At 49.1% G+C, this 27,751-nt stretch overlaps 1 protein-coding gene across 3 annotated transcripts in view; it reads left to right on the top strand.

Annotated features, from left to right (window-relative positions):
* LOC136621252 (peroxisomal acyl-coenzyme A oxidase 2-like) overlaps window positions 1-27,751 on the top strand; it is a 99,887-nt gene that overhangs the window by 43,682 nt on the left and 28,454 nt on the right. For 2 of the 3 annotated variants that reach the window (XM_066596604.1, XM_066596607.1), the window contains exon 14: window positions 566-1,598. The exons of the other annotated variant lie outside the window; for it this stretch is intronic. In XM_066596604.1, coding sequence (XP_066452701.1) covers window positions 566-628 — 63 coding nt within the window. In that variant the 3' untranslated portion in view covers window positions 629-1,598. Of the gene's footprint in view, window positions 1-565; window positions 1,599-27,751 lie in introns of those variants that run through there. 3 annotated transcript variants of the gene reach the window in all.

Below are 27,751 nucleotides of genomic sequence, written 5' to 3'. Positions count from 1 at the left end.
CTGATGGGTCCCCGTGGAAGTCCCCTAAAGGGACAAAAAAAAAAAGTAAAAAAAAAAACAAAAGTAAAAAAATTATAAAACACTTGTCTCCCTTTTACTTTGTAAAAAAATCAAAAATGCAATCACACATGTGGTATCCATGCGTCGTAATGACCCAGAGAAGGAAGTTAATACATTTAACCCCTTAATGACATGGCCCCTTTTTTTCTTTTTTCCCCATTTTTTTTTCTCCCCCCTGTTTAAAAAATCACAACTTGTCCCGCAAAAAACAAGCCCTTATATGGCCATGTCAATGGAAAAATGAAAAAGTTATGGCTCTTGAGACGCAACTGCAAAATTAGTTGAAATTCAATGATTAGACCATTTTAGAAAACCTGCCCTGGTGGGTCTGACAGGGTGGTAGGAAACCCGCCACTCAAGGGGTTGTATATGTAGGGGGATGGTGCTAAGCACCAGCCACATTTAAATTTTTGGCATGTTCAAAAATTATTCAGTTGCATTTTATGGCTAAAGTAGATACAAAATATTTTGGTGTTGATAATATACCTGTTCTATTTTTGTACAGGCAAATTCAGTATTTCAGACTTACCTGAAGCCATACCTGCAAAGCAATTCATCGAAATTATGAAGAAGACCCGCCTAGAAGATGCAGATGCCACAGAATGTGATTTTTAAAGTTTCCCATGTTTTTGTCATATTTATGTGTCACAGCTCAGGGATGCTTTTAAGTGTTTTTACACTGACATGCCGAAAGTCATGGGATAGCAGTATGTAAATTGGTTATTAAGTGGCATTATCTGAGATGACTGCTTGGGATCACCCACATCTGTATAAATTGTGAGGTGTTCTCTTGTGAAACTGAACACTGGGCAATGTGCTCATGGTGAGGCGAGTTTGCGAGTTCAAATGACATATGATAGTGGGTTCCGGAGGATGGAACATTCAATTTCCGAAGTTGTATGGGCAGTTAACATTCCTCAATATCATGTGAAAACCTCATTGAAAAAATTACACCCACAGTGGACAGCAATGTGGAAACTAGTGCTTAATGATCATGACCGGTGGCATCTGGCTACAATTGTCTCTGCATAAATCAAATCCACATTCATTGCTGGAGGTGCCGCAGACATATCCCACAGGCCAGTGCTGTGTTCTTTAGCTACTGTGGTATATGGGAGCAGAAGACCCACCACATCGCCTCTGCCAGACGGCTCAACATTCCTCCAAACGTCTTTCATCCACTTGTGGAATCGAGTTGCTGCACTTTGCTGGGCTAGAAACAGCCCTACATAATATAAGTTCCTGTCCCATGACTTTTGATGTGTCTGTATATGTCATAATACGAATCTCAAGAAATATGTGGTAAAGGGAAAGTATGGCAAAGGCCTCAACTCGGTCATCAGTCAATGTTTAGAAGTAAAGAAATAATTTATATGAAATGTAAATCTAAACTTGTAGAACAGATAAAAATATTGACTATTTCTGAAATGTAGATAATAAAAATGCACCTAATTTCCAAACCTCGCAATGGATCTTGGGGGAGATTTATCTAGAAATGTTGCAAATAAAAAGTAAAGTAAAGAGTTTACCCAAAGTAACCAATCAGCTTGCTTCTATGATTTTAGTAGAGATCATCTAAAAATGAAAGATGAAGAAAGCATATTAGAAAAAAGTTAAATGAACCCATCAAGTTCAGCTGGATTAGCTTACTACTCAATGTGTACAGTAATGTCCAACTCTTCCCAATATTCACTGTCACTCAAAGAAGGATGGGGAACATTGTTTTCAACGGTGATACGTCCAAGGAAAATACATACATGATTAACTTGGGTGGGGGAGTCAGGGTTGATAGGTGTTGACTGAGCTGACAGCTATTTACAGGGGTTGTCCCGCGCCGAAACGGGTTTTTTTTTTTTTCAACCCCCCCCCCCCCCGTTCGGCGCGAGACAACCCCGATGCAGGGACCTAAAGAAAAATCCGCACAGCGCTTACCTGAATCCCCGTGCTCCGGTGACTTCTTACTTACCGGCTGAAGATGGCCGCCGCCATCTTCTCCCTCGGTGGACCGCAGGGCTTCTGTGTGGTCCATTGCCGATTCCAGCCTCCTGATTGGCTGGAATCGGCACGTGACGGGGCGGAGCTACACGGAGCCCCATTGAGAAGATAAGAAGACCCGGACTGCGCAAGCGCGTCTAATTTGGCCATTAGACGGCGAAAATTAGACGGCAACCATGGAGACGAGGACGCCAGCAACGGAACAGGTAAGTGAATAACTTTTGATAACTTCTGTATGGCTCATAATTAATGCACAATGTACATTACAAAGTGCATTAATATGGCCATACAGAAGTGTATAGACCCACTTGCTGCCGCGGGACAACCCCTTTAAGGTATGTGAGTAGCTTTAGGGACAGAATTGCCAGAGACCTGGAGAATAGGAAGACTTGTGTCTTAAAACCACCCTCATTGTGGCAATTATCACACTTGTTCCATCAGCTCCATGTGCAAAAGGAAAACAGAAGCATATTGTGTAAGGCCAAAAGACATCTGTCCATCATCGTAAGCTTATTTCCCCCCCAATGTTGATCCAGAGGAAGGCAAAAAAGAACCCAATGAGGTAGAAGCCAATTTTGCTCATTTAAGGGGGAAAAATTCCGTTCTGCCTCCAATCTGGCAAGTGGAATAATTCCTTGGATCACCGACCTTTCTGAAGAAATTGAGTGAAAATCCAAATGCATGCTATAATAATGTTTCCTCAAGGTCTATTATGATCTTATGTTAGGTACATTATACGAAAGGAGAAATAAGATAACTAATAATGCATATTACAATTAACGCTTCCCGCAACAGGGCTGTACACTTGCGTCTTGGGGATAGCACGAGATCAGAAGAGATCTCCAGTTGTCCATCAGTGGGAGCCGGCTGACAGCCGGGCTCCTGCTGCAACAGCAGGGGTGCATCGGAACATTGACCCCCGCTGTTAACCCCTTTACTGCCACGATCTATAAAGATCGTGGCATGGGAAGGGTTTACAGAGGTACCGCGCTCGCTCTATGACGTCATCTGGCTCTCGCGATGGTTATCATGGTAACAGTACACCACCTATAGGCATCCTGTATTACCACTGCCTATGATCGTTATAACAAGCGATAAAGCATTGCGGAAGAGAAGTCCTGCAATGCCTTATTATAGCGATCATCAATGCTATGGTGCAAGTCCCCCCCAGAGGGACACAAATGGTATTTTTAAATTAATAAGAAATAATTAAAAAAGAAACATACCCCCCCCCCCTTTTTTTGTGCTTTTTTTAATATTGGCATAAAAAAATTTAAAATCCCACATATTTGGTATTTTCCTGTCCCTAACGACGCGTATAATAAGTTGCACACACTTTTTATCCTGCATGGCAAAAAGCGTTAAAAAAAACCGCTAAAATGTTTTTGCATTTTGCCTCCCAAAAACGCAATAAAAGTGATCAAAAAAGCCGTATGCACCCCAAAATGGTACCTATAAAAACTATAGCTTGTCTTGCAAAAAATAAATCCTCACAGAGCTCTGTCCATGGAAAAATAAAAAAGTTATAGGACTTTGAATGCAGCGATTTAGAATTTTTTTTTCCAAAAAAGGGTTTTTATTTCAGATAAGTGGAAAAACCTAAAAAAAGAATTTTAGTATTGTTGCAAACGTACCGCCCCGCAGAAGAAATGTATTGTCATTTATGCTGCATGATTAATGCTGTAAAAAAAAATCTATGGCAGATTTTACGTGTTCTCTGCCTGTTTATCATAAAAGTTATAAAAGTTTTACAATATATTCTATGTACCCAAAAATGGCACCAATAAAAACTACAGGTACCACGCAAAAAACAAGCCCTTATCGACAGAAAAATAAAGTTATGGCTTTTGAAAAATGGAAATGAAAATCCGCCAAAAATTGTTGTGTCCTTAAGCCCAAAATAGGCCATGTCCTTAAGGGGTTAAAAAAGAGGAAACTAAATCTTACCCTAGAATGGGACCTATGTGACCTTAGAACCACATACACCTAAACTTCACACTCCTCATTTAAACTAAAATGCAAAGGCAACACTATTTTCTAACAAATTTAGGTTGCTGTTGGATGCCTATAATAGAGGCGCATTTTTAATGCCTGTTAAGCGGATGCCATTATACCGTATAGGAACTATCTGCCACTGTTAAGACTTTTTTTTTTTTAAATGCCCAATTAACAGACACAAACATTTCTCTGAATGTTCTTTCAACCAACAAATTTGGAGTGTAAAAGGTCCAACAACCAGCCGATGAAGGTGTGAATACTCATCCGTCGACCGATTGTTGATTTTTGCTGAACAGTTGTACATCTCTCCACGTGATGCCTAAGGGGATGAATGATCGTTCTAACATCTGTTCATCCCCATAGCAGAGATTATTGGCCCATGCAAAGCAAAAGCAAATGCGTGCCAATCAATGTGCTTGTAAATTGTTTAAATGTTTGCATCTGTCTCAAAACGGCCCATGTGAAAGGATCCTTAGACATTAGCTTAACACATCAGTCATCCATAGGCACCCATTTAACGGTTACATCATGGAAAGCAATTGAAAAGCTCAGGATATACTGTATACACTTGACTGATGCCATAGAGTGTCATCTATAACCCACAGACTACTATATTAAAAAAATGTATGCGATGAATGAATTTTTGAAAAGTTCAGTCTTGCTAGTTTTAACCAAACCCAAATTTCACCAATACTCCTAAAACTGGAGTATATCTAATACTTTTAATTTAAAGTTAGTCTCTTTACTTCTTATTTTCCCTTTTTTTCTTTTTTTTTTCTGTTAAAGGCAAGACTAACCATTCTAGGTTCAGTTTCTTATCTAACTGAACTTTTTGCTGAAACAGGGTTAGCATTAGAGATGAGCGAACGTACTCGTCCGAGCTTGATACTCGTTCGAGTATTAACGTGTTCGAGAAGCTCGTTACTCGAGACGAGTACCACGCGATGTTCGAGTTACTTTCACTTTCATCTCTGAGACGTTAGCGCGCTTTTCTGGCCAATAGAAAGACAGGGAAGCCATTACAACTTCCCCCTGCGACGTTCAAGCCCTATACCACCCCCCTGCAGTGAGTGGCTGGCGAGATCAGGTGTCACCCGAGTATATAAATCGGCCCCTCCCGCAGCTCACCACAGATGCATTCTGACATAGTTCAGGGACAGTGCTGCTGGTGCCGGAGCTGCTATAGGGAGAGTGTTAGGAGTTACTTTAGGCTTCAAGAACCCCAACGGTCCTTCTTAGGGCCACATCTAACCGTGTGCAGTAGTGTGGAGGCTGCTTTTTGCAGTGTTACACATTTCTTTTTTTTTTTTGTATATCGGCCGTGCAGAGCATTGCGTCCTGCAGTAATTTTACATTGTCCAGGGCCAGTAGTGGTGAGGCAGGGACAGAAGACATATTTAGTGTATATAGGCAGTGGGCCTTTCCAAAAACATTTGGGAAAAAAAATCTATTTGGGCTGCCTGTGACCGTCCTCAGTGTACTGGGTCTGTGCTGGGGGTAGTTGTCCTAATTCATACTCAGCCACCTAAGTGTAACAGCAGGCTTGACAAAATTCTTTCCTGCCTCTGTGTTGCCTCTTACATCACCGCTGTATTCCTGTCCACAAGTGTACTGGGTCTCTGCTGGGGGTAGTTGTCCTAATTCATACTCAGCCACCTAAGTGTTACAGCAGGCTTGCGCAAAATTCTTTCCTGCCTCTGTGTTGCCTCTTACATCACTGCTGTATTCCTGTCCACAAGTGTACTGGGTCTCTGCTGGGGGTAGTTGTCCTAATTCATACTCAGCCACCTAAGTGTAACAGCAGGCTTGCACAAAATTCTTTCCTGGCTCTGCTGTGCGTTCCATTAGCGAAGTCAGCCTCCAACCACTGGCCAATAAGCGGCACATTTAATTACAGCGTTCTGTTTCTGCACTACTGGTAATACAGCATGCTGAGGGGTACGGGTAGGCCTAGAGGACGTGGACGCGGGCGAGGACGCGGAGGCCCAAGTCAGGGTGTGGGCACAGGCCGAGCCAGTGCGGTGGCCAGGGGTAGAGACAGGGCCAGCCCGAATAATCCACCAACTGTTTCCCAAAGCGCCCCCTCGCGCCATGCCACCCTGCAGAGGCCAAGGTGCTCTAAGGTGTGGCAGTTTTTCACAGAGACGCCTGACGACCGACGAACAGTGGTGTGCAACCTTTGTCGCGCCAAGATCAGCTGGGGAGCCACCACCACCAGCATGCGCAGGCATATGATGGCCAAGCACCCCACAAGGTGGGATGAAGGCCGTTCACCGCCTCCGGTTTGCACCACTGCCTCTCCCCCTGTGCCCCAACCTGCCACTGAGATCCAACCCCCCTCTGAGGACAAGGACACGAGTGCCTACCAGCCTGCACCCACACCCTCACCTCCGCTGTCCTCGGCCCCATCCAGCAATGTCTCTCAGCGCAGCGTCCAGATGTCGCTAGCGCAACTGTTTGAGCGCAAGTACGCCGCCACGCACCCGCACGCTCAAGCGTTAAACGTGCACATAGCCAAATTGATCAGCCTGGAGATGCTGCCGTATAGGCTTGTGGAAACAGAGGCTTTCAAAAGCATGATGGCGGCGGCGGCCCCGCGCTACTCGGTTCCCAGTCGCCACTACTTTTCCCGATGTGCCGTCCCAGCCCTGCACGACCACGTCTCCCGCAACATTGTACGCGCCCTCACCAACGCGGTTACTGCCAAGGTCCACTTAACAACGGACACGTGGACAAGCACAGGCGGGCAGGGCCACTATATCTCCCTGACGGCACATTGGGTGAATTTAGTGGAGGCTGGGACCGAGTCAGAGCCTGGGACTGCTCACGTCCTACCCACCCCCAGAATTGCGGGCCCCAGCTCGGTGCTGGTATCTGCGGCGGTTTATGCTTCCTCCAATAAAACACCCTCCTCCTCCTCCTCCAACGCAACCTCTGTCTCGCAATCAAGATGTGTCAGCAGCAGCAGCACGTCACCAGCAGTCGGTGTCGCGCGGCGCGGCAGCACAGCGGTGGGCAAGCGTCAGCAGGCCGTGCTGAAACTACTCAGCTTAGGAGAGAAGAGGCCCACGGCCCTCAAACTGCTGCAGGGTCTGACAGAGCAGACCGACCATTGCCTTTCGCCGCTGAGCCTCCAACCGGGCATGATCGTGTGCGACAACGGCCGTAACCTGGTGGCGGCGCTGCAGCTCGGCAGCCTCACGCACGTGCCATGCCTGGCCCATGTCTTTAATTTGGTGGTTCAGCGCTTTCTGAAAAGCTACCCACACTTGTCATACCTGCTCGGAAAGGTGCGCCGGGTCAGCGCACATTTCCGCAAGTCCAAGACGGACGCTGCCACCCTGCGGACCCTGCAACATCGGTTTAACCCTCCAGTGTGTCGTAGAATTCCTTTGCGGAATCACGGCTTACTCAATTTGGAATGTTTACACCCTTCCATATTAATTCTGAATTGATAATGCGCATAAGAAGTTTTTCACACTGACACGAGGTTCAGCATGCATAGCTTCCTCAATTCTAACTTTAATGATCGGCGTGTAGCCTATTTTAAGAGTTTAACATTTCCGCCCATCTGGGCAGGTCAAAGATTACATAGATACAACGTATTGTTTAATTATTGGATAAGCATCTTGCAATTCTTCCATCCTCCGGTCATCTGTGATTGGCCATCAGGTGGTGGATGAAATGAGTGGGTTGTCTTGGAGCCACATGTGGTTCCTTCGATATGATTGGATGTTACATCATGAACTATAAATTGCACAAACCTCCCATGTTATTTGCATACGTTTCCAGTAAAGTCGCTGGGGAAATTTTCGCGGTAACTTGAAAGCGGAAGCTTGTCTCAGATTCGGTTCATTGTCTACTCCCTAGTTCCTTTAATCACCCATGCAACCGGACAAACAGATATATTTATATCTTGGTTGCGTGCTAAATTTCATCCAGCAGAGTTTATAAAACAGATATTTCATATAAGCATTGTATTTCATATAAGCATTGCCTAATACATATTTTGCATAAGTAAGTAAGTACCTTTCTATAGCTGAATCAATACAGGATTAAAGCATTTGAATTAACAAGTTTCCCCAAGGCCCACCAAATCCCAATACACAAAGATTTATATATTGGGATTGCCACCACAAGTGCACCGACTGCTGTGCGACGTGCCCACACGGTGGAACTCTACGCTCCACATGTTGGCCAGACTCTATGAGCAGCGTAGAGCTATAGTGGAATACCAACTCCAACATGGGCGGCGTAGTGGGAGTCAGCCTCCTCAATTCTTTACAGAAGAGTGGGCCTGGTTGGCAGCCATCTGCCAGGTCCTTGGAAACTTTGAGGAGTCTACCCAGATGGTGAACGGGGATGCTGCAATCATTAGCGTCACCATTCCTCTGCTATGCCTCTTGAGAAGTTCCCTGCAAAGCATAAAGGCAGATGCTTTGCGCTTGGAAACGGAGGCGGGGGAAGACAGTATGTCGCTGCATAGTCAGAGCACCCTCATGTCTATATCTCAGCGCGTTGAGGAGGAGGGGGAAGAGACAGCTTGGCCCACTGCTGAGGGTACACATGCTGCTTGCCTGTCATCCTTTCAGCGTGTATGGCCGGAGGAGGAGGAGGATCCTGAAAGTGATCTTTCTAGTGAGGACAGCCATGTGTTGCGTACAGGCACCCTGGCACACATGGCTGACTTCTTGTTAGGATGCCTTTCTCGAGACCCTCGCGTTACACGCATTCTGGCCACTACGGATTACTGGGTGTACACACTGCTCGACCCACGGTATAAGGAGAACCTTTCCACTCTCATACCCGAAGAGGAAAGGGGTTCGAGAGTGATGCTATACCACAGGACCCTGGCGGACAAACTGATGGTAACATTCCCATCCGACAGCGCTAGTGGCAGAAGGTGCAGTTCTGAGGGCCAGGTAGCAGGGGAGGCGCAGAGATCAGACAGCATGTACAGCGCAGGCAGGGGAACATTCTCCAAGGCCTTTGCCAGCTTTATGGCTCCCCAGCAAGACTGTGTCACCGCTCCCCAGTCAAGGCTGAGTCGGCGGGAGCACTGTAAAAGGATGGTGAGGGAGTACGTAGCCGATCGCACGACCGTCTTCGGTGACGCCTCTGCCCCCTACAACTGCCCTGGAGGTGCTTGCTTGTCCTGCCGCTAGCGTCTTGTCAGAGAGGGTGTTTAGTGCGGCTGGGGTAATCATCACGGATAAGCGTACCCGCCTGTCAACCGACAGTGCCGACAGGCTTACACTCATCAAGATGAACAAAGCCTGGATTTCCCAGACTTCTCTTCTCCACCAGCGGACAGCAGCGATACCTAAGCAATGCGTAGGCTGCACCCGCGGATGGAAGCATCGTTCTCTATCACCATCAAAAACGGGGACCTTTTTGCTTCATCAATCTGTGTATTCTATTCATCCTCCTCCTCCTGCTCCTCCTCCTGAAACCTCACGTAATCACGCTGAACGGGCAATTTTTCTTAGACCCACATGGCTCAGTCATATAATTTTTCTAAACAATTTTTATACGTTTCAATGCTCATTAAAGCGTTGAAACTTTCACCTGAACCAATTTTTATTTTAACTGGGCTGCCTCCAGGCCTAGTTACCAATTAAGCCACATTAACCAAAGCGATTAATGGGTTTCACCTGCCCTCTTGGTTGGGCATGGGCAATTTTTCTGAGGTACATTAGTACTGTTGGTACACCAATTTTTTGGGGCCCTCGCCTACAGTGTAATCCAATTAATTTTTTGCCCACCTGCATTAAAGCTGACGTTACATCAGCTGTGATGGGCAATGCAATGGGATATATTTATGTACCGCCGGTGGCTTCCTGGCACCCACCCATGCTGTGGGTCCACAGGGAGTTGTAACTGCATGTGTCCACTTCTAAAGAACCCCAGTCTGACTGGGGCATGCAGTGTGGGCCGAAGCCCACCTGCATTTAATCGGACGTTACCTCAGCTGTGATGGGCACTGCAATGGGATACATTTATGTACCGCCGGTGGGTTCCAGGAAGCAACCCATGCTGTGGGTGCACACGGAATTCCCATTGCGCAGTTGTACCTGCCTGTGACTATTTATAAAAAAACGCGGTCTGACTGGGGCATGCAGACACCTTGACAGAATGAATAGTGTGTGGCACATAGGTTCCCCATTGCTATGTCCAGGTGTGCAGCTCCTGATGGCGGTGGCACAGGATTATATTTCTCATGGCTTCTGTACAGCATTGTGGGCTATCGCCCCGCCCCTTTTAAAGAGGGTCGCTGCCTAGCCATGCCAACCCTCTGCAGTGTGTGCCTGCGGTTCCTCCTCATGGCAGACGCACTTATAAATAGACATGAGGGTGGTGTGGCATGAGTGCAGCTGAAGGCTGCGCAGGGACACTTTGGTGTGCACTGTGGACACTGGGTCATGCGGGGGAGGGGGGGGGGGGTTGGGCAGCATGTTACCCAGGGGAAGTGGCAGCAGAGTGTCATGCAGGCAGTGATTGTGCTTTGTTGGAGGTAGTGTGGTGCTTAGCTAAGGTATGCATTGCTAATGAGGGCTTTTCAGAAGTAAAAATTGTTGGAAGGGGGGGCCCACTCTTGCCGCTATTGTGGCTTAATAGTGGGACCTGGGAACTTGAGATGCAGCCCAACATGTAGCCCCTCGCCTGCCCTATCCGTTGCTGTGTCGTTCCCATCACTTTCTTGAATTGCCCAGATTTTCACAAATGAAAACCTTAGCGAGCATCGGCGATATACAAAAATGCTCGGGTCGCCCATTGACTTCAATGGGGTTCGTTACTCGATAATTTCGTCCCGAGTAACGAGCACCCGAGCATTTTGGTGCTCGCTCATCTCTAGTCGTAATGCCTTTTTTCTTTTGTGCTTGAGATTGAAATCGAACGATCTATGTCTGGGGGGCATAAATGTCGATGATGCTTGCACACGCGCCACTTATCGTAGGCTAGATGTACTATGCCAGTAATCTTCCTAGGAGTGTACTCAACAACTTCCCAAAGTTTCATGGCAATCGGATGAATGGTGTAGTAGCGCATTAAGGACAGACAGACAAACATTCATTTTTATATATAGATATAGGAAAATCTTTTTTAAACTTTTAATATTTTTTTTTTTGTAACAATTTAAAAAAACGTTTTTTAATAAAGATGAGCGAGCGTACTCGTCCGAGTTTGATATTCTTTCGAGTATTAGGGTATTCGAGAGGCTCATTACTCGAGACAAGCACCACGTGATGTTCGAGTCAATTCCATTTCCTTCCCTGAAAAATTTGCGCCATTTTCTGGCCAATAGACATGCAGGGAAGGCATTACAACTTCCTCCTGTGACGTTCCAGCCCTATGCCACCCCCCTGCAGTGAGTGGCTGGCGAGATCAAGTGACCGCCGAGTATATAAAGTGGGGCCGCCCGCGGCTCGCCACAGACGCACTCTGGCAGAGATTAGGGAGAGTGGTGCTGCTGCTATAGGGAGAGTGTTAGTGTCTACAAGAACCCCAACAGTCCTTCTTAGGGCCACAGCTCACCTAGTGCATTACTGTTGTGGCTGCTGGGAGCAGTTTTGCACCTGTTTTTTTTTTTTATATCGGGCGTGCAGGCTATAGCGTTCTCAGACTGCAGTCTGTACTACATAGCATAGGGAGAGTGCTGGTGAGGCAGGGACAGTGGTAGTGTGGAATCCTGTATACAAGAACCCCAACGGTCCTTCTTAGGGCTACCTGTGACCGTGTGCATTTAACTCTGTGGTTGCTGGGAGTTGTAGTACCTCAGTATTGCACAGCAAGGCCTGTGTACAGCCTTCAGTTAAATTTTATTCTGGGTGCAGTTAGCGTAACGTAAGCGCTGTCTGCCTCCAAGTGCACGCCAATAAACCACAAATTTTTTACACTGCTCTGTGTTACCCGTCAGCTGCCTGCACAGTGTACAGTGACAGACACCCATAGAGGGAAAGTCTAATACACGCTGTATAGCCTTCATTGCATTGAAAAAAAAAACAGATATTAAAAAAGAAATCCTTTTTACGGCTACCTATGACCCAGTGCATTTGACTGCGTGGCCTGTGGGACTTCAGGTGCATCACAATTGCATATTGCACAGCTAGTCCTGCTTGCATCCTTCCTTATAATTTATCTCTGGCTTCATTTTGCGTTATATAACCGCTGGCAGCCACCAACTGCGCGGCAATAATTCACAAAAATTTTTACACCGCTCAGTGTCTGCTTGATTCTTAATCCACCATGCTGAGGGGTAGGGGTAGGGGTAGAGGACGTGGATGCGGATGCGGTCGAGGATGCAGAGTTCCGCGTGAGGGTGTGGGCATAGGCCCAGTTCCTGGTCCAGGTGAATCGCAGCCGGCTGCTGCCGGATTAGGAGAGAGGAAAGTTTCTGGGGTTCCCAGCTTCATATCACAATTCTTGGGTCCACGTTGCAGACCTTTATTAAAAAATGAGCAGTGTGAGCAGGTCCTGTCGTGGATGGCAGAAAGTGAATCCAGCAATCTATCGACCACCCAGTTTTCTACGCCGTCCACTGTTGCAACTCTGAATCCTCTCGCTGCTGCTCCTCCTTCCTCCCAGCCTCCTCACTCCATGAAAATGACACATTCTGAGGAGCAGGCAGACTCCCAGGAACTGTTCTCGGGCCCCTGCCCAGATTGGGCAACAATGGTTCCTCTCCCACCTGCAATATAAGAAATTAGGATGGCGCTCCTGAAATTACGGCTTGATATGATAATATATAAGTGTGCTCTAAATAAGGATAACACACTTACCCGGTGTATAGTAGAGACCTTTGCTAAGATCCCTACCAACACCCCAAATCCAGATAAGCCTGTAAAAAGATCCTGCCGGTGGTCCCCTGGAATCCCGTTGGGCTAGACAGTGGGAGAGCTGTGCGAATCCTCCGTTTCTCTGGCCAGAGAGCCGCTGAAGAAAGATCTGTATATTTAAATATGGATACCGCGCTCCTTGGGACATATACACCCCGGTCAGTGATTGTTATCTTCCACTCCGTTTATTTCTGTACAACGTGTTTCGTCTTAAAAGACTTCTTCAAGTACATAGTAGTCACACATATAACACATCTATATATATATACACACTTTAAAAAGTTATCGGTATTACCTTTGCTGATTGCTAATCTCGTGGTTCCCGTCCTCCTCCGGCGTCCAGCGCCGTCACGCCCTGCACATCGCGTACCTCGTGACGCGGGAGCACGTGACTCTGATGTCGCTGTATCGGGCGCCACCCCTTGTGTGGGGAGGAGTAACGACGGGCCGGATCACGGCATCTGTTTGGAGAAAGTTTCAGCCCTCACCAACGCGGTTACTGGCAAGGTCACTTAACAACGGACATGTGGACAAGCACAGGCGGGCAGGGCCACTATATCTCCCTGATGGCACATTGGGTGAATTTAGTAGAGGCTGAGACCGAGTCATATCCTGGGACCGCTCACGTTCTACCGACCTCCAGAATTGCGGGCCCCAGCTGGGTGTTGGTATCTGCGGCGGTGTATGCCACCTCCACTAAACCTTCCTCCTCCTACGCAACCTCTGCCTCACAATCCAGATGTGTCAGCAGCAGCACGTCACCAGCAGCCGGTGTCGCACGGCGCGGCAGCACAGTGGTGGGCAAGTGTCAGCAGGCCATGCTGAAACTACTCAGCTTAGGAGAGAAGAGGCACACGGCCACAAACTGTTGCATGGTCTGAACGAGCAGACCGACCGCTGGCTTTCGCCGCTGAGCCTCCAACCGGGCATGGTCGTGTGTGACAACGGCCGTAACCTGGTGGTGGCTCTGCAGCTCAGCAGCCTCACGCACATGCCATGCCTGGCCCACGTCTTTAATTTGGTGGTTCAGCGGTTTCTGAAAGGCTACCCACACTTGTCAGACCTCCTCGGCAAGGTGCGCCGCGTCAGCGCACATTTCCGCAAGTCCAACATGGACGCTGCCACCCTGTGGACCCTGCAACATTGGTATAATCTGCCAGTGCACCGACTGCTTTGCGGCGTGCCCACACAGTGGAACTCTACGCTCCACATGTTGGCCAGGCTCTATGAGCAGCATAGAGCTATAGTGAAATACCAACTCCAACATGGGCGTCGTAGTGGGAGTCAGCCTTCTCAATTCTTAACAGAGGAGTGGGCCTGGATGGCAGATATCTACCAGGTCCTTGGAAACTTTGAGGAGTCTACCCAGATGGTGAGCGGCGATGCTGCAATCATTAGCGTCACCATTCCTCTGCTATGCCTGTTGAGAAGTTCCCTGCAAAGCATAAAGGCTGATGCTTTGCAGTCGGAAACGGAGGCGGGGGAAGACAGTATGTCGCTGGATAGTCAGAGCACCCTCATGTCTATATCTCAGCGCATTGAGGAGGAGGAGGAGGGGGAGGAGCCTGAGGAGGAGGGGGAAGAGACAGCAGGGCCCACTGCAGAGCGTACCCATGCATGCCTCTCATCCATTCAGCATGTATGGCCTGTGGAGGAGGAGGAGGAGGAGGAGGATCCTGAAACTGATCTTCCTAGTGAGGACAGCCATGTGTTGCGTACAGGTACCCTGACACACATGGCTGAGTTCATGTTAGCATGCCTTTCTCATGACCCTCGCGTTAGACGCATTCTGGCCACTACGGATTATTGGGTGTACACACTGCTCGACCCACGGTATAAGGAGAACCTTTCCACTCTCATTCCCGAAGAGGAAAGGGGTTCGAGAGTGATGCAATACCACAGGGCCCTGGTGGACAAACTGATGGTAAACTTCCCATCCGACAGCACTAGTGGCAGAAGGCGCAGTTCCAAGGGCCAAGTAGCAGGGGAGGCGCGGAGATCAGGCAGCATGTTCAGCGTAGGCAGGGGAACACTCTCCAAGGCCTTTGCCAGCTTTATGGCTCCCCAGCAAGACTGTGTCACCACTCCCGAGTCTAGGCTGAGTCAGAGGGGGCACTGAAAAGGATGGTGAGGGAGTACGTAGACAATTGTACGACCATCCTCCGTGACTCCTCTGCTCTGTGGCACGAACTCGCGCTGTATGCCCTGGAGGTGTTTGCTTGCCCTGCCGCTAGCGTCTTGTCAGAGAGGGTGTTTAGTGCAGCTGGGGGAATCATCACGGATAAGCGTACCCGCCTGTCAACTGACAGTGCCGACAGGCTTACACTCATAAAGATGAACAAAACCTGTATTTCCCCAGACTTCTCTTCTGCACCAGTGGACAGCAGCGGTACCTAAAGATTATTTTCGCTGCAACCATGGATGCAAGCATTGTTCTCTATCATCGTAAAAAATGGGGACCTTTACCTTTGTCAATCTGTGTATGATATTCGTCCTCTTCCTCCTGCTCCTCCTCCTGAAACCTCACATAATCACCCCGAACGGGCAATTTTTCGGTGGCCCAAAAGGTTCATATAACTTTTGTAAACAATATTTATACGTTTCAATTCTCATTAAAGCATTGAAACTTCCACCTGAACCAATTTTTATTTTAACTGGGCTGCATCCAGGCCTAGTTGCAAATTAAGCCACAGTAAGCTAAGCGATTAATGGGTTTCACCTGCCCTCTGGGTTGGGCATGGGCAATTTTTCTGGGGTACATTTGTACTGTCGGTACACCAATTTTTTGGACCCTCGCCTACAATGTAATCCAAGTAATTTTTATGGGCTTCGCCTGCACTCATGGAACACCACTGTGTCTGGGGTTGGCCTACACTTTTGCTACAGAAATGTAACTCTGTTCTGCCTACCTATACTTCTGCCACAGTAATGCTAGAGGGGTCTGCCTATGCTTCTGCAGCAGAAATGTAACTTCGGTCTGCCGATACTTCTGCTCCTGAAAAGTTACCTTGGTTTGTGTATACTGTTACTACTGGAATGTTACTAATACTGGCCTCTGCCTATACTGCGTCTACGGAGGTGTTACTGGGGTCTGTCTATACTGCTACTACTGAAATGTAACTAATACTGGGCTCTGCCCATACTGCTGCTACGGAAATGTTACTGGGGCCTGTCTATACTGCTACTAATGAAATGTTACTAATACTGGGCTCTCCCTATACTACTGCTACGGAAATGTTAATGTGCTGCTCTGCCTATACTGCTGCTACGGAAATGTTACTGGGGTCTGTCTATACTGCTACTACTGAAATGTTACTAATACTGGGCTCTCCCTATACTGCTGCAATGGAAATGTTAATGTGCTGCTCTGCCTATACTGCTGCTACGGAAATGTTACTGGGGTCTGTCTATACTGCTACTACTGAAATGTTACTAATACTGGGCTCTCCCTATACTGCTGCAACGGAAATGTTACTGGGGTCTGTCTGTACTGCTACTACTGAAATGTTACAAATACTGTACTCTCCCTATACTGCTGCAATGGAAATGTCAATGTGCTGCTCTGCCTATACTGCTGCTACGGAAATGTTACTAGGTCCTGTCTATACTGCTACTACTGAAATGTTACTAACACTGGCCTCTTGTATGCCGCAAAGTGGGTAACGATGCAGCGTGGGACTGGGGGCAGGAGGGTGGGGGGTTATACATTAGCGAGCAAAGGTAGTGGTGAGGGGGAGGAGCTAGAACAGGAAGTAGAAGGAAGAAGAGCTTGAGGAAAATCCACAAACTGCCTAGGAGGGGAAGAAGAAGGACGCAAGGAGAAAAGCAGAGGAGCAGAGGAAGAAAGTAGGAGCAGCAGCAGAGAACAAAAGAACAAAGCAAGACCCAGAGCACAGGCGACAGGAGTCGTGCAAGAAAGAAGCCGTCGGAAGATAAAGAAGGTCAGAAGAGTCGGGTGGAAGATAGAAGCAGCGGAAGAAAAAGGAGAAAATGGACGACTTACGGGCCATGATCCAGGAAGCGGTGATGCAAGACGGCACCGGATGGCTTGAAGAGGTGCTGGCAAGCTGCAGGACGATCGCTGAAGCCAGAGAGCCAGTCGGGGAAGAAGGACAGCAGCGGAGATCGGGAGAGGAGCCAGCCAGCACGCAAGAGGCGCCGCGAGGGAGACCGCAGCAGAGATCTGGAAAGGAGCCAGCCAGCACGCAAGAGGCACCGCGAGGGAGACCGCAGCAGAGATCGGGAAAGGAGCCAGCCAGCACGCAAGAGGCACCGCGAGGGAGACCGCGCCGGCGAAAGCAGCCCCCCGCGAGACTTAGTCCGAGCCCGGCGCCGAAGAGGGGAGGAGGAAGAGTCAGCCAGGGCAGCGCAGGCCCGAGGAGGGACGGAGGAGCAAACCGGAAGTCGGCGCCGGTACCGAGAGGTACGGTGGGAGGACCGGCAGCGGAGGCACAGAGGACTCTAACCACGGAGGGTCCGGAGCTCGGAGGACGGCGTTCGGCAGTTACATCAGGCTCCGAACAGCTGCAGCATCGCGCGGCCGGGCGCAGGACTACAGGACACGTGCGAGGTGAGCGCGGAGTGAGCAGTGGAGAGGAGCAGGGGAGCGCGCAATCCGGCCGCACGTCCTCGCAAGATGGCGGCACGGCGCACGTGGCGGCACAGGCAGCGCCGGGGGCGCGACGAAGAAGGAGCCCGCTTGGCAGGGGGGAGGGGGGAGGGAGGATAGGCAGCGAGAGGGGGAGAATGGGTAACAGGGGCCCACGCAACCCCCCCTGACACACAGCCCGGGTAGCACTAGCGGGTCCGACAGCAGCAGGGAGGGGGGAGGCAGGTCACGTTACCCTCCATTTGTAGCCCGGGGTACAGGGACAGCACGCCACACAGAGGGAAAGAGGCCAGTTAGGACCACACACAGCCCCCAGGGGGGAACGGGGAGGGTACACCCAGACACATGGCCTATTCAACTGCCCCACCCCCCTCAGTACATGGACACATTTCAGGCCCGCCACCCCCCCCCCCACCCCCCCACCCACCATCCTTCACCTTGTACCAGCGCCCACCAGCCCAGACCAGTGAGTACAGGCACTGCTATGTTAACCCCCACTACATCCCCCCTCCAGCAGATCCCGTAGTTTATCTTCCCACACATAGCCAGGCTCCACGCCGGAGCTCTAAGAAACAGGGTCAGGGGGCCAGGCAAAGGCAGAAAGAGCGAGCCAGACAGGAGAGGCAGGATAGAGAGTTCCAAGCGCAGCTAGAGAAGGCAAGCGTAGGGCGCAGTACTAGCAGCAGGGCGCGCGAGTCAAGCGAAGAAGTGCCTAGCAGCGACCAGGACGAATATTGCTTGCGGAAGGAGCAGCCACGGAGGGCGGACCCGCAGTCATCCCTTTATCAGAAGGTCCGGGAACGCCGCAGGTGGCAGGACCTTGCGCAGGATCGGTCAGGGCCCGACCAGCCTGGCACGTCCCAGTCGGATAACGCAAGGAGGGCTCGGCAGTCGAGTGGTCGGCAGCCCGCGTATGATCTAGGACGGAACCAAGGGAGCGGTACAGCGAGGGCATCACCCTTGGCAACGCCGGAGGTCCGTCCAGTCGGTGAGTCAACCCTATACAATGTTTTAAAAAGTGTGTCGGATCCCGCAGCGGGTGCGGAGAAAGATGATTTAGTGTCGGTTCTGAGGTCGCTGTTGAGCAAGGTTGATCCAGAAAAGGGGCTTTCAGTGTCCTGTGTGGCTCCAGGGGGCGCAGGCCCGCCTGCGGGTAATATCGGTGCTTGCTCAGCAGCGGGTCCAGAAAGTGTTCCAACGGATAGTTTGCAATATGCCGATTCGCTGTTTTGTGGTGTTGCCCCTTTAGGGGTGGGTCTGCCCGATGATGTGGTTGAAAAGATTACAAATGGCTTGTATATTGATATATGGTCCTTGCTGTCAGCGGACCACGTGATGGTTGACAAAGAGCGGTCAACAGAGCGAGGTGCTGATAAAAAACCGAAGATTGCAAAAACTTTTGGAAATTGGTTGCAGGCTTTTGTGGTTTTGGTTCATGTGACGTGTCAGTATCAGCCGCGCAAAGCGACGGAGATGATGGTATATCTAAATACCATTTATAGCGCGTACCGGTTGCACAGAGGTGCAGCGTGGTGGCGCTATGATGAAGATTTTCGGCGTCGGGTGTCGGGAACTCATACGAGTTGGGCCTCTAAGGCCACTGATGTATGGATTCAGCTGATCCTAGCACAGCGTCCAGCCAGGACTTCCTTTCCCGGGGGAGCCGCGGGAGGGGCATCTCAACCACCCGCGGCATCTCCGAGGCCGAATGGCTCCTGTTGGTTGTACAATGAGGCCCATTGTCGATTTTACGCCACCTGCAAGTTCCGGCACGAATGCTCGGTATGCGGGGGGCAACATTCGGCGATCCGCTGTTTCCGGAAACAGAGGTCGGTACCCGCGGTGGGTAGCGCCGGCGGAAATGCGAACTCCAGTGAGAAGCCAGTACCTGGATCCGTGGTTAAACATGTACCACAGGAAACAGGAAGCAGAAATCCTTAGGTCAGGATTTCGGGAAGGCTTCAGAATTCCGTATGCGCATCAGCCTGCCACTATGTTATGCCCCAATTTGAAATCGGCAAGGGACGATATCGAGTTGGTAAGGGAGAAGGTCCAAAAAGAAGTGGAGTTGGGCCGGATGGCCGGCCCTTTCAGTGATCCTCCTTTCGAGAACTTGCGAGTGTCTCCTTTGGGTCTGGTACCTAAGAAGGAAACCGGGAAGTTCCGCTTGATACATCATTTATCTTTTCCGACTGGGGGATCGGTCAATGATGGCATCTCAAAAGAGGAGGCAGCGGTAGCCTACACGTCGCTCGATTGTGCGGTTCGGTTAGTAAGGTCGGCGGGTAGATTTGCGCAGTTGGCAAAAACTGATATCGAATCAGCGTTCCGTTTGCTTCCGGTTCATCCGGAGTGTTTTCATCTTTTGGGTTGTAGAATTGAGGACCAGTTTTTCGTCGACATGTGCTTGCCGATGGGATGCTCGATCTCATGCTATTTTTTCGAGTTATTTAGTTCCTTCCTTGAGTGGATGTTAAAGTATGAGACGGGTATCACATCGGTGATCCATTATTTGGACGATTTTTTGTTCGTCGGCTCAAAGACATCGGGCGATTGCGGGTTCCTAATGACGAATTTTAAGAGGTTAATGCGATTAGCGGGGGTCCCATTGTCCGAAGAAAAGACGATGGGCCCAGTTACATGCCTAACGTTTTTAGGGATAGAAATCGATTCGGTGGATATGGCTTTCAGGTTGCCGGTGGACAAAGTGGCTAGGTTGCGGCAAACGGTAGGCGAAGTAGCTAAGTGTAAAAAGGCGACGCTGCGGCAGGTTCAAGTTTTGTTGGGTCTTTTAAATTTCGCCTGCAAAGTGATCCCCATGGGGCGGCCGTTTGCCAGGAGACTATCATTGGCGACTGTGGGGGTCCGCGAACCACACCATTTCATACGTGTGACAGCGGGAATAAAGGCAGATTTGCATGTATGGACGGTGTTCCTGCATTCTTTCAACGGGCAGGGGTATGCCCTAGGGAAGATGTGGAAGGAACCGACATCAGCTTGCTTGCCGACGCGGCTGGTTCGGGTGGTTTTGGCGTGATTTTCAACAGCCATTGGTGCAGGGAGTCCTGGCCAAGGTCATGGAGAGAAAAGCGATGGACGAAGAACGTAACGCTGCTGGAATTTTTCCCGGTGGTGGTAGCAATTGAGTTATGGGGAGCAGAGTTACGAGATCGGAGAGTATGTTTTTGGTCGGATAATGCAGCGGTGGTACAGACGATAAACAAACAATCGTCGGCCTCCCCGCCGGTCTTGGCTTTGTTGAGGCATGTGGTGCTAAGATGCTTACAGGGCAATATGTATTTGCGTGCAAAGCATGTCCCGGGTTGTGACAACAGAGCAGCTGATGCACTCTCTCGTTCACAGATGGAGCTGTTCAGGGAATGGTACCCGCAGGCGGATGCCGAGGGGGTACGCTGCCCGCCTTCCTTATGGAATCTGGCAGAGGAGAGTTGTTGAAGCTGGTGGAGTCATCGGTGGCTGCTACGACGTGGAGAAATTACAATTCAGTTTGGTTATCATGGTTAAAGTTTGCTGGTGGAAAAGTGGTAGGAGGTGAAAGGGCAAGGTCGGCGACCTTGGATATGCTGACGGAGTTGCGTAAAAAACGGTTGTCGGTAGGAGCGGCCAAAAAGCATCTAGCGGGAGTGGCCTTTTTGTTAAAATTACACGGGAAGCTAGATGTGACTAAGGATTTCGTGTTCCAACAGATAATTCGGGGGTGGAAAAAAGAAAAGGTTCAGACGGACACGCGCCGTCCAATCACATTTTCAGTATTGACAAGCCTGTTGTCGGTTTTAGAGGCGGTTTGTGCGGATGAATACGAAACACTGTTGTTTAGAACGGCCTTTTCATTGGCATTTTTTGCGGCTCTACGTATCGGAGAGATGGTCCCGGCAAGTAAAGTCAAGTCGGGTGGCCTACGGGCAAACGACGTTATCGCTACGGGATCGGCCATACGGATAGGTATAAGAAAGTCGAAAACCGATAGTTATGGGAGAGGCGACTGGCTCACCATCAACCAGTTAGGGGCACAATGGTGCCCGGTGGAGGTAACTAGCGAGTTCATAAAAAAGCGCCCCCAGAGCGGGCAATTTTTAGTGCATGCATCTGGTTCCCCGCTCACGCGTTTCCAATTTTTGGCGGTTTTACGTTCGGCATTAAAGAAGTGCGGTTTGGAGCCGGTAGAATTCGGGACACATTCATTTAGGATTGGGGCCGCAACGACGGCGGAAGCCCACGGTATGACGGAGGACGGTTTAAAACGGTTGGGGCGATGGAAATCGCAAGCGTACAAGTCGTACGTACGACCGGACCGTACGGTAGAAGTGGTTTTGGAGAAGGATTGATGTGTACGGATAAAAGCTTAGTGTTTCGTAGGTGTTTTCTTGCAATTTGCGGGTATTTGCTATGTTTATCTTGTTTCAGCTTTTGACCCATGGCATGTTTGGATCATCGGCCACTCGTTTATCTATTGGGCGGAGAGAAGAGCGGCCACTCGACCTATGGGAAGGAATCTGGGTCTGAGTGGCGCGCTGGTAAACTGGATTGGCGTGCGGGGGCTTCAATGGCCCAGGATTTTACAATTCGTGCTAAAAATCAGCAGGTGGACCCCCCGGAGAGTTATACTGGTCGTTCACGCCGGGGGGAACAACTTAGGAAGAACTAAAATGAACGAATTACTAGTGCTAATGAAACAAGACATGATGCGTTTTCGAGACTGTTTCCAGGATTGTGTTCTTGTATGGTCGGATATCGTGGCCAGGAGATGCTGGAGGGGTGCCAGAGACGGGGATGCGATTGAACGAGTGAGAAGATTGATAAATCTGAGGATGTCCAGATTCGTGCAATCATTGGGTGGAGTGGCAGTTCGCCATTGGGAACTCGAGGACAAGGAAAAAGGAGCACTTAGGGATGATGGAGTGCATCTTAATGATGTCGGTTTGGACACTTTTTTGTCAGGACTTCAGGACGGTGTGGAGATGGCGTTGGCTAGGGTTGGCGTGGTGGGGCGGGATGCGCCATAGGAATACGGCGCATACCGCGTGCCGGGAGCTTCCCATGCGGGCTAAGGCTTAGAGGAGGGTTTGCAAGCCCTAGGTAACAAGGGGCTTACGAACGTCCTGTGGCCGTTACGGCATAATAAAAGTTCAACAGTTTACGGCATGGGAAAGCGTTAGGAATTTAGACTGAGGAAATTAGGTTAAATTAAAGGTTATAATATATGTTTTAAAATGTTAATAAAGCTGTGGCCAACCCACGTTTTCAGCAAGAAGTTGTAAGTATTGGTTATTATAAGATAGGTTTATTATATGATAAGTGAGCGTACATTTAGGATTAGGATGCCCCCAGTCTGCCCATACTGCTTCTATGGAAATTTTACTGGGGCCTGTCTATACTGCTACTACTGAAATGTAACTAATACTGGGCTCTGCCCATACTGCTGCAACGGAAATGTTACTGGGGCCTGTCTATACTGCTACTACTGAAATGTAACTAATACTGGGCTCTGCCCATACTGCTGCTACGGAAATGTTACTGGGGCCTGTCTATACTGCTACTACTGAAATGTTACCAATACTGTGCTCTCCCTATACTGCTGCAACGGAAATGTAAATGTGCTGCTCTGCCTATACTGCTGCCAGGGAAATGTTACTGGGGCCTGTCTATGCTGCTACTACTGAATTGTTACCAATACTTGGCTCTGCCCATACTGCTTCTACGGAAATGTTACTGCGGCCTGCCTATACTGCTACTACTGAAATGTAACTAATACTGGGCTCTGCCCATACTGCTGCAACGGAAATGTTACTGGGGCCTGTCTATACTGCTACTACTGAAATGTTACAAATACTGTGCTCTCCCTATACTGCTGCAACGGAAATGTTAATGTGCTGCTCTGCCTATACTGCTGCTACGGAAATGTTACTGGGTCTGTCTGTACTGCTACAACTGAAATGTTACAAATACTGTGCTCTCCCTATACTGCTGCAACGGAAATGTTAATGTGCTGCTCTGCCTATTCTGCTGCTACGGAAATGTTACTGGGTCTGTCTGTTCTGCTACTACTGAAATGTTACTAATACTGGGCTCTGCCTATATTGCTGCTACGGAAATGTTACTGGGGTCTGTCGATACTGTTACCACTGAAATGTTACTAATACTGGGCTCTGCCTATACTGCTGCAACTGCAATGTTATGGGCTCTGCCTATACTGCCGCAACGGAAATGCTACTGGGGTCTGTCTATACTCTTACCACTGAAATGTTACTAATTTTGGGCTCTGCCTATACTGCTGCTACTGCAATGTTACAGGCTTGTCGAAATGGAAGCTTTCCAAAGACATGATGGCGGCGAGGCCACGCTACTAGCTCCACAGTCGCGACAGTTTTTCCCCAACGCGGTTACTGGGAAGGTGCATATAACCACGGGCATGTGGACAGGACACGTACTGCCTTAAAAACATCCCCCTCCTCCAACAATGAAAACATTCTTGACAAATGCTTTTGCAGTGGTCCGTCTGGCGGCGGTCCCAGAATTTCACCTAAAACGACACAATAAGAAAGACCACCACGACCACGCCCCACTTAATCATGGCCACATTCCGAAAACCAACTAAATGAAACTGCGCTACTAGGTCCACACTCCACAACTTAATCCTGGCCACATTCCGAAAACCAACTAAATAAAACCGTGCTACTAGGTCCACAGTCCACAACCTAATCCTGGCCACATTCCGAAAACCAACTAAATAAAACCGCGCTACTAGGTCCACAGTCGCGACAATTTTTCACTAACGCGGTTACTGGGAAGATGCATATAACCACGGACACGTGGATAGGACACGTACTGCCTCAAAAACATTCCCCTCCTCCTCCTCCAACAATGAAAACATTCTTGGCAAATGCTTTCGCAGTGGTCCGTCTGGTGGCGGTCCAAGAATTTCACCTAAAACAACACAATAAGAAAGCCCCCCACCACCCCCCGCCACGGCCCACTTAATCCTGGCCACATTCCGAAAACCAAATAAATAAAACCGCTGTACTAGTCCGTTATCCCTAGCCGAAGCTTTCAGCCGACTGGTAGAGCAATGGTGGCTTCCAACTTGTTGGTACTGCAAAGTCCAAAGATAAGCGTAGAGCTGAGGTCGGAATACAGGTGACTATAGAACACAGCATCCCTGCAGGGCAAGGGACAGAGTAGCAGCAGGCACCGATCCTTAATAGAAGCAGGCCAGCTGAGAACCACATACTCCCTGAATGATTTTGGACTGACTGATGACGAGGCCTTTACTTGTGATCATCTTTGGTAATTTCTAAGAAAGATGCGTGGCAGCAGCTGGAAACTTGGATTGCTATTTGCTAACACTTTGAAATGGACAACAGAAAACATATGAATGAAGCCTTTCCATATTTTAGCTTGAGATGAGGAGGAGTGCAGACTTTCAGTACCTTGAATAACCTTTCAAATGCCCCTCTCTTGTCTCAGAAAATACTAGCTTTTCCACATAGGTGGTATCTAGTATGGACAATACTGTTACTACTGAAATCCCACTAATACTGGGCTCTGCCTATACTGCCGTTATGGAAATGTTACAGGGGTCTGTCGATACTGTTACTACTGAAATGTAACTGATACTGGGCTCTGCCTATACTGCAGCTACTGAAATGTTACTGGGGTCCGTCTATACTGTTACTACAGAAGTGTTAATAGGGTCTCCCTAGACTTCTGCAACATGACTGTTAGTGGGGTCAGCTTATACCTTTGCTATAGGAGTATTACAGGGGTCTGTGCATACTATGGGTGCACTAAGTATTCCCATCGCGGTGTTTCAAGTACATGCCCCCCCAAAAAAATAACCCAGACTGACTAGGGCATGCAGTGTGGGCCGAAGCCTACCTGCATTTTATCTCACATTACCTTAGCTATTCGGGGCACTGCAATGTTATGAATAATTCACAGAAAAAGCCAAAAATCCAATACCCCTTACTTTTCAAAGCAGACACGGTCGCCATAGGCAGTATCGCCACAAGGCAGGCACAATCGCCATCGGCAAAATAGCAGTAGGACAGGCGCAACCGCCATAAGCACTACAAATATGCCAGCAGCCAGTGAATGCTGTGGAGGACAAACTTGTCCATGGCAGGCTAATATGCTGTCACTCACTCAACCCACCCCATCGGTGGGTTCCAGGGAGCCACCCATACTGTGGGTGCACACAGACTTCCCATAGCGGAGTTCTACGTACCTGTGACAATGTAAATTACACATACTGACTGGAGCATGCAGTGTGGGCCAAAGCCAACCTGCATTTCTTCTCACGTTACCTCAGCTTTAAGGGAGGCACTGCAATAGGATTAATTTATGTACCGTCGGTGTGTTCCAGGGAGCCACCCATGCTGTGGGTGCACGCAGAATTCCTATTGCGGAGTTGTACCTGCCTGTGACTATTAATAAAAAACCACAGTCTGACTGGGGCATGCAGTGTGGGCCGAAGCCCACCTGTATTTTACCTGACGTTAGCTCAGCTTTGCAGGGCACTGCAATGGGATTTATTTATGTACCGCCGGTGGCTTCCTGGGACCCACCCATGCTGTGGGTGCACACGGAATTCACACAGGGTAGTTGTACCTGCCTGTGTCTATTTATAAAAATCCGCAGTCTGACTGGGGCATGCAGTGTGGGCCAGAGCCCACCTGTATTTAATCTGACGTTAGCTCAGCTGTGCAGGACACTGCAATAGTATTTCTTTATGTACCGCCGGTGTGTTCCAGGGAGCCACCCATGCTGTGGGTGCACACAGAATTCCCATTGCGGAGTTGTACCTGCCTGTGACTATTTATAAAAAAAAACAGTCTGACTGGGTCATGCAGTGTGGGCCGAAGCCCACCTCTATTTAATCTGACATTAGCTGAGCTGTGCAGGGCACTGCAATGGTATTTATTTATGTACCACCGGTGGGTTCCAGGGAGCCACCCATGCTGTGGGTGTACACGGAATTCCCATTGCTAAGTTGTACATGCCTGTGTCTATTTATCAAAATCCCCAGTCTGACTGGGGCATGCAGTGTGGGCCAAAGCCCACCTGTATTTAATCTGACGTTAGCTCAGCTGTGCAGGGCACTGCAATGGAATTACTGCCTGTGACTAGTTATAAAAAACCCAAGTCTAACAGGGGCATGCAGTGTGGGCCGAAGCCCACCTGTATTTTATCTGACGTTAGCTCTGCTGTCTGGGGCACTGCAATGGTATTTATGTATGTACCGCCGGTGGCTTCCTGGGACCCACCCATGCTATGGGTGCACACAGAATTCACATAGGGGAGTTGTAGCGGCCTGTGTCTATTTATAAAAAACCCCAGTCTGACTGTGGCATGCAGTGTGGGCCAGAGCCTACCTGTATTTAATCTGACGTTAGCTCAGCTGTGCAGGACACTGCAATAGTATTTCTTTATGTACCGCCGGTGTGTTCCAGGGAGCCACCCATGCTGTGGGTGCACACAGAATTCCCATTGCGGAGTTGTACCTGCCTGTGACTATTTATAAAAAAAACCAGTCTGACTGGGTCATGCAGTGTGGGCCGAAGCCCACCTCTATTTAATCTGACATTAGCTGAGCTGTGCAGGGCACTGCAATGGTATTTATTTATGTACCACCGGTGGGTTCCAGGGAGCCACCCATGCTGTGGGTGTACACGGAATTCCCATTGCTAAGTTGTACATGCCTGTGTCTATTTATCAAAATCCCCAGTCTGACTGGGGCATGCAGTGTGGGCCAAAGCCCACCTGTATTTAATCTGACGTTAGCTCAGCTGTGCAGGGCACTGCAATGGAATTACTGCCTGTGACTAGTTATAAAAAACCCAAGTCTAACAGGGGCATGCAGTGTGGGCCGAAGCCCACCTGTATTTTATCTGACGTTAGCTCTGCTGTCTGGGGCACTGCAATGGTATTTATGTATGTACCGCCGGTGGCTTCCTGGGACCCACCCATGCTATGGGTGCACACAGAATTCACATAGGGGAGTTGTAGCGGCCTGTGTCTATTTATAAAAAAACCCAGTCTGACTGTGGCATGCAGTGTGGGCCGAAGCCCATCTGTATTTAATCTGACATTAGCTCAGCTGTGCAGGGCACTGCAATAGGATTTATTTATGTACCGTCGGTGGGTTCCAGGGATCCACCCATGCTGTTGGTGCACACGGAATTCCAATAGGGGAGTTGTACCTGCCTGTGTGTATTTATTTAAAAAACCCAGT

This window comes from Eleutherodactylus coqui, chromosome 3 (genome assembly GCF_035609145.1).
Source record: "Eleutherodactylus coqui strain aEleCoq1 chromosome 3, aEleCoq1.hap1, whole genome shotgun sequence".
Taxonomy (NCBI): Eukaryota; Metazoa; Chordata; class Amphibia; order Anura; family Eleutherodactylidae; genus Eleutherodactylus; species Eleutherodactylus coqui.
This window is presented reverse-complemented; position numbering and strand designations above follow the sequence as displayed.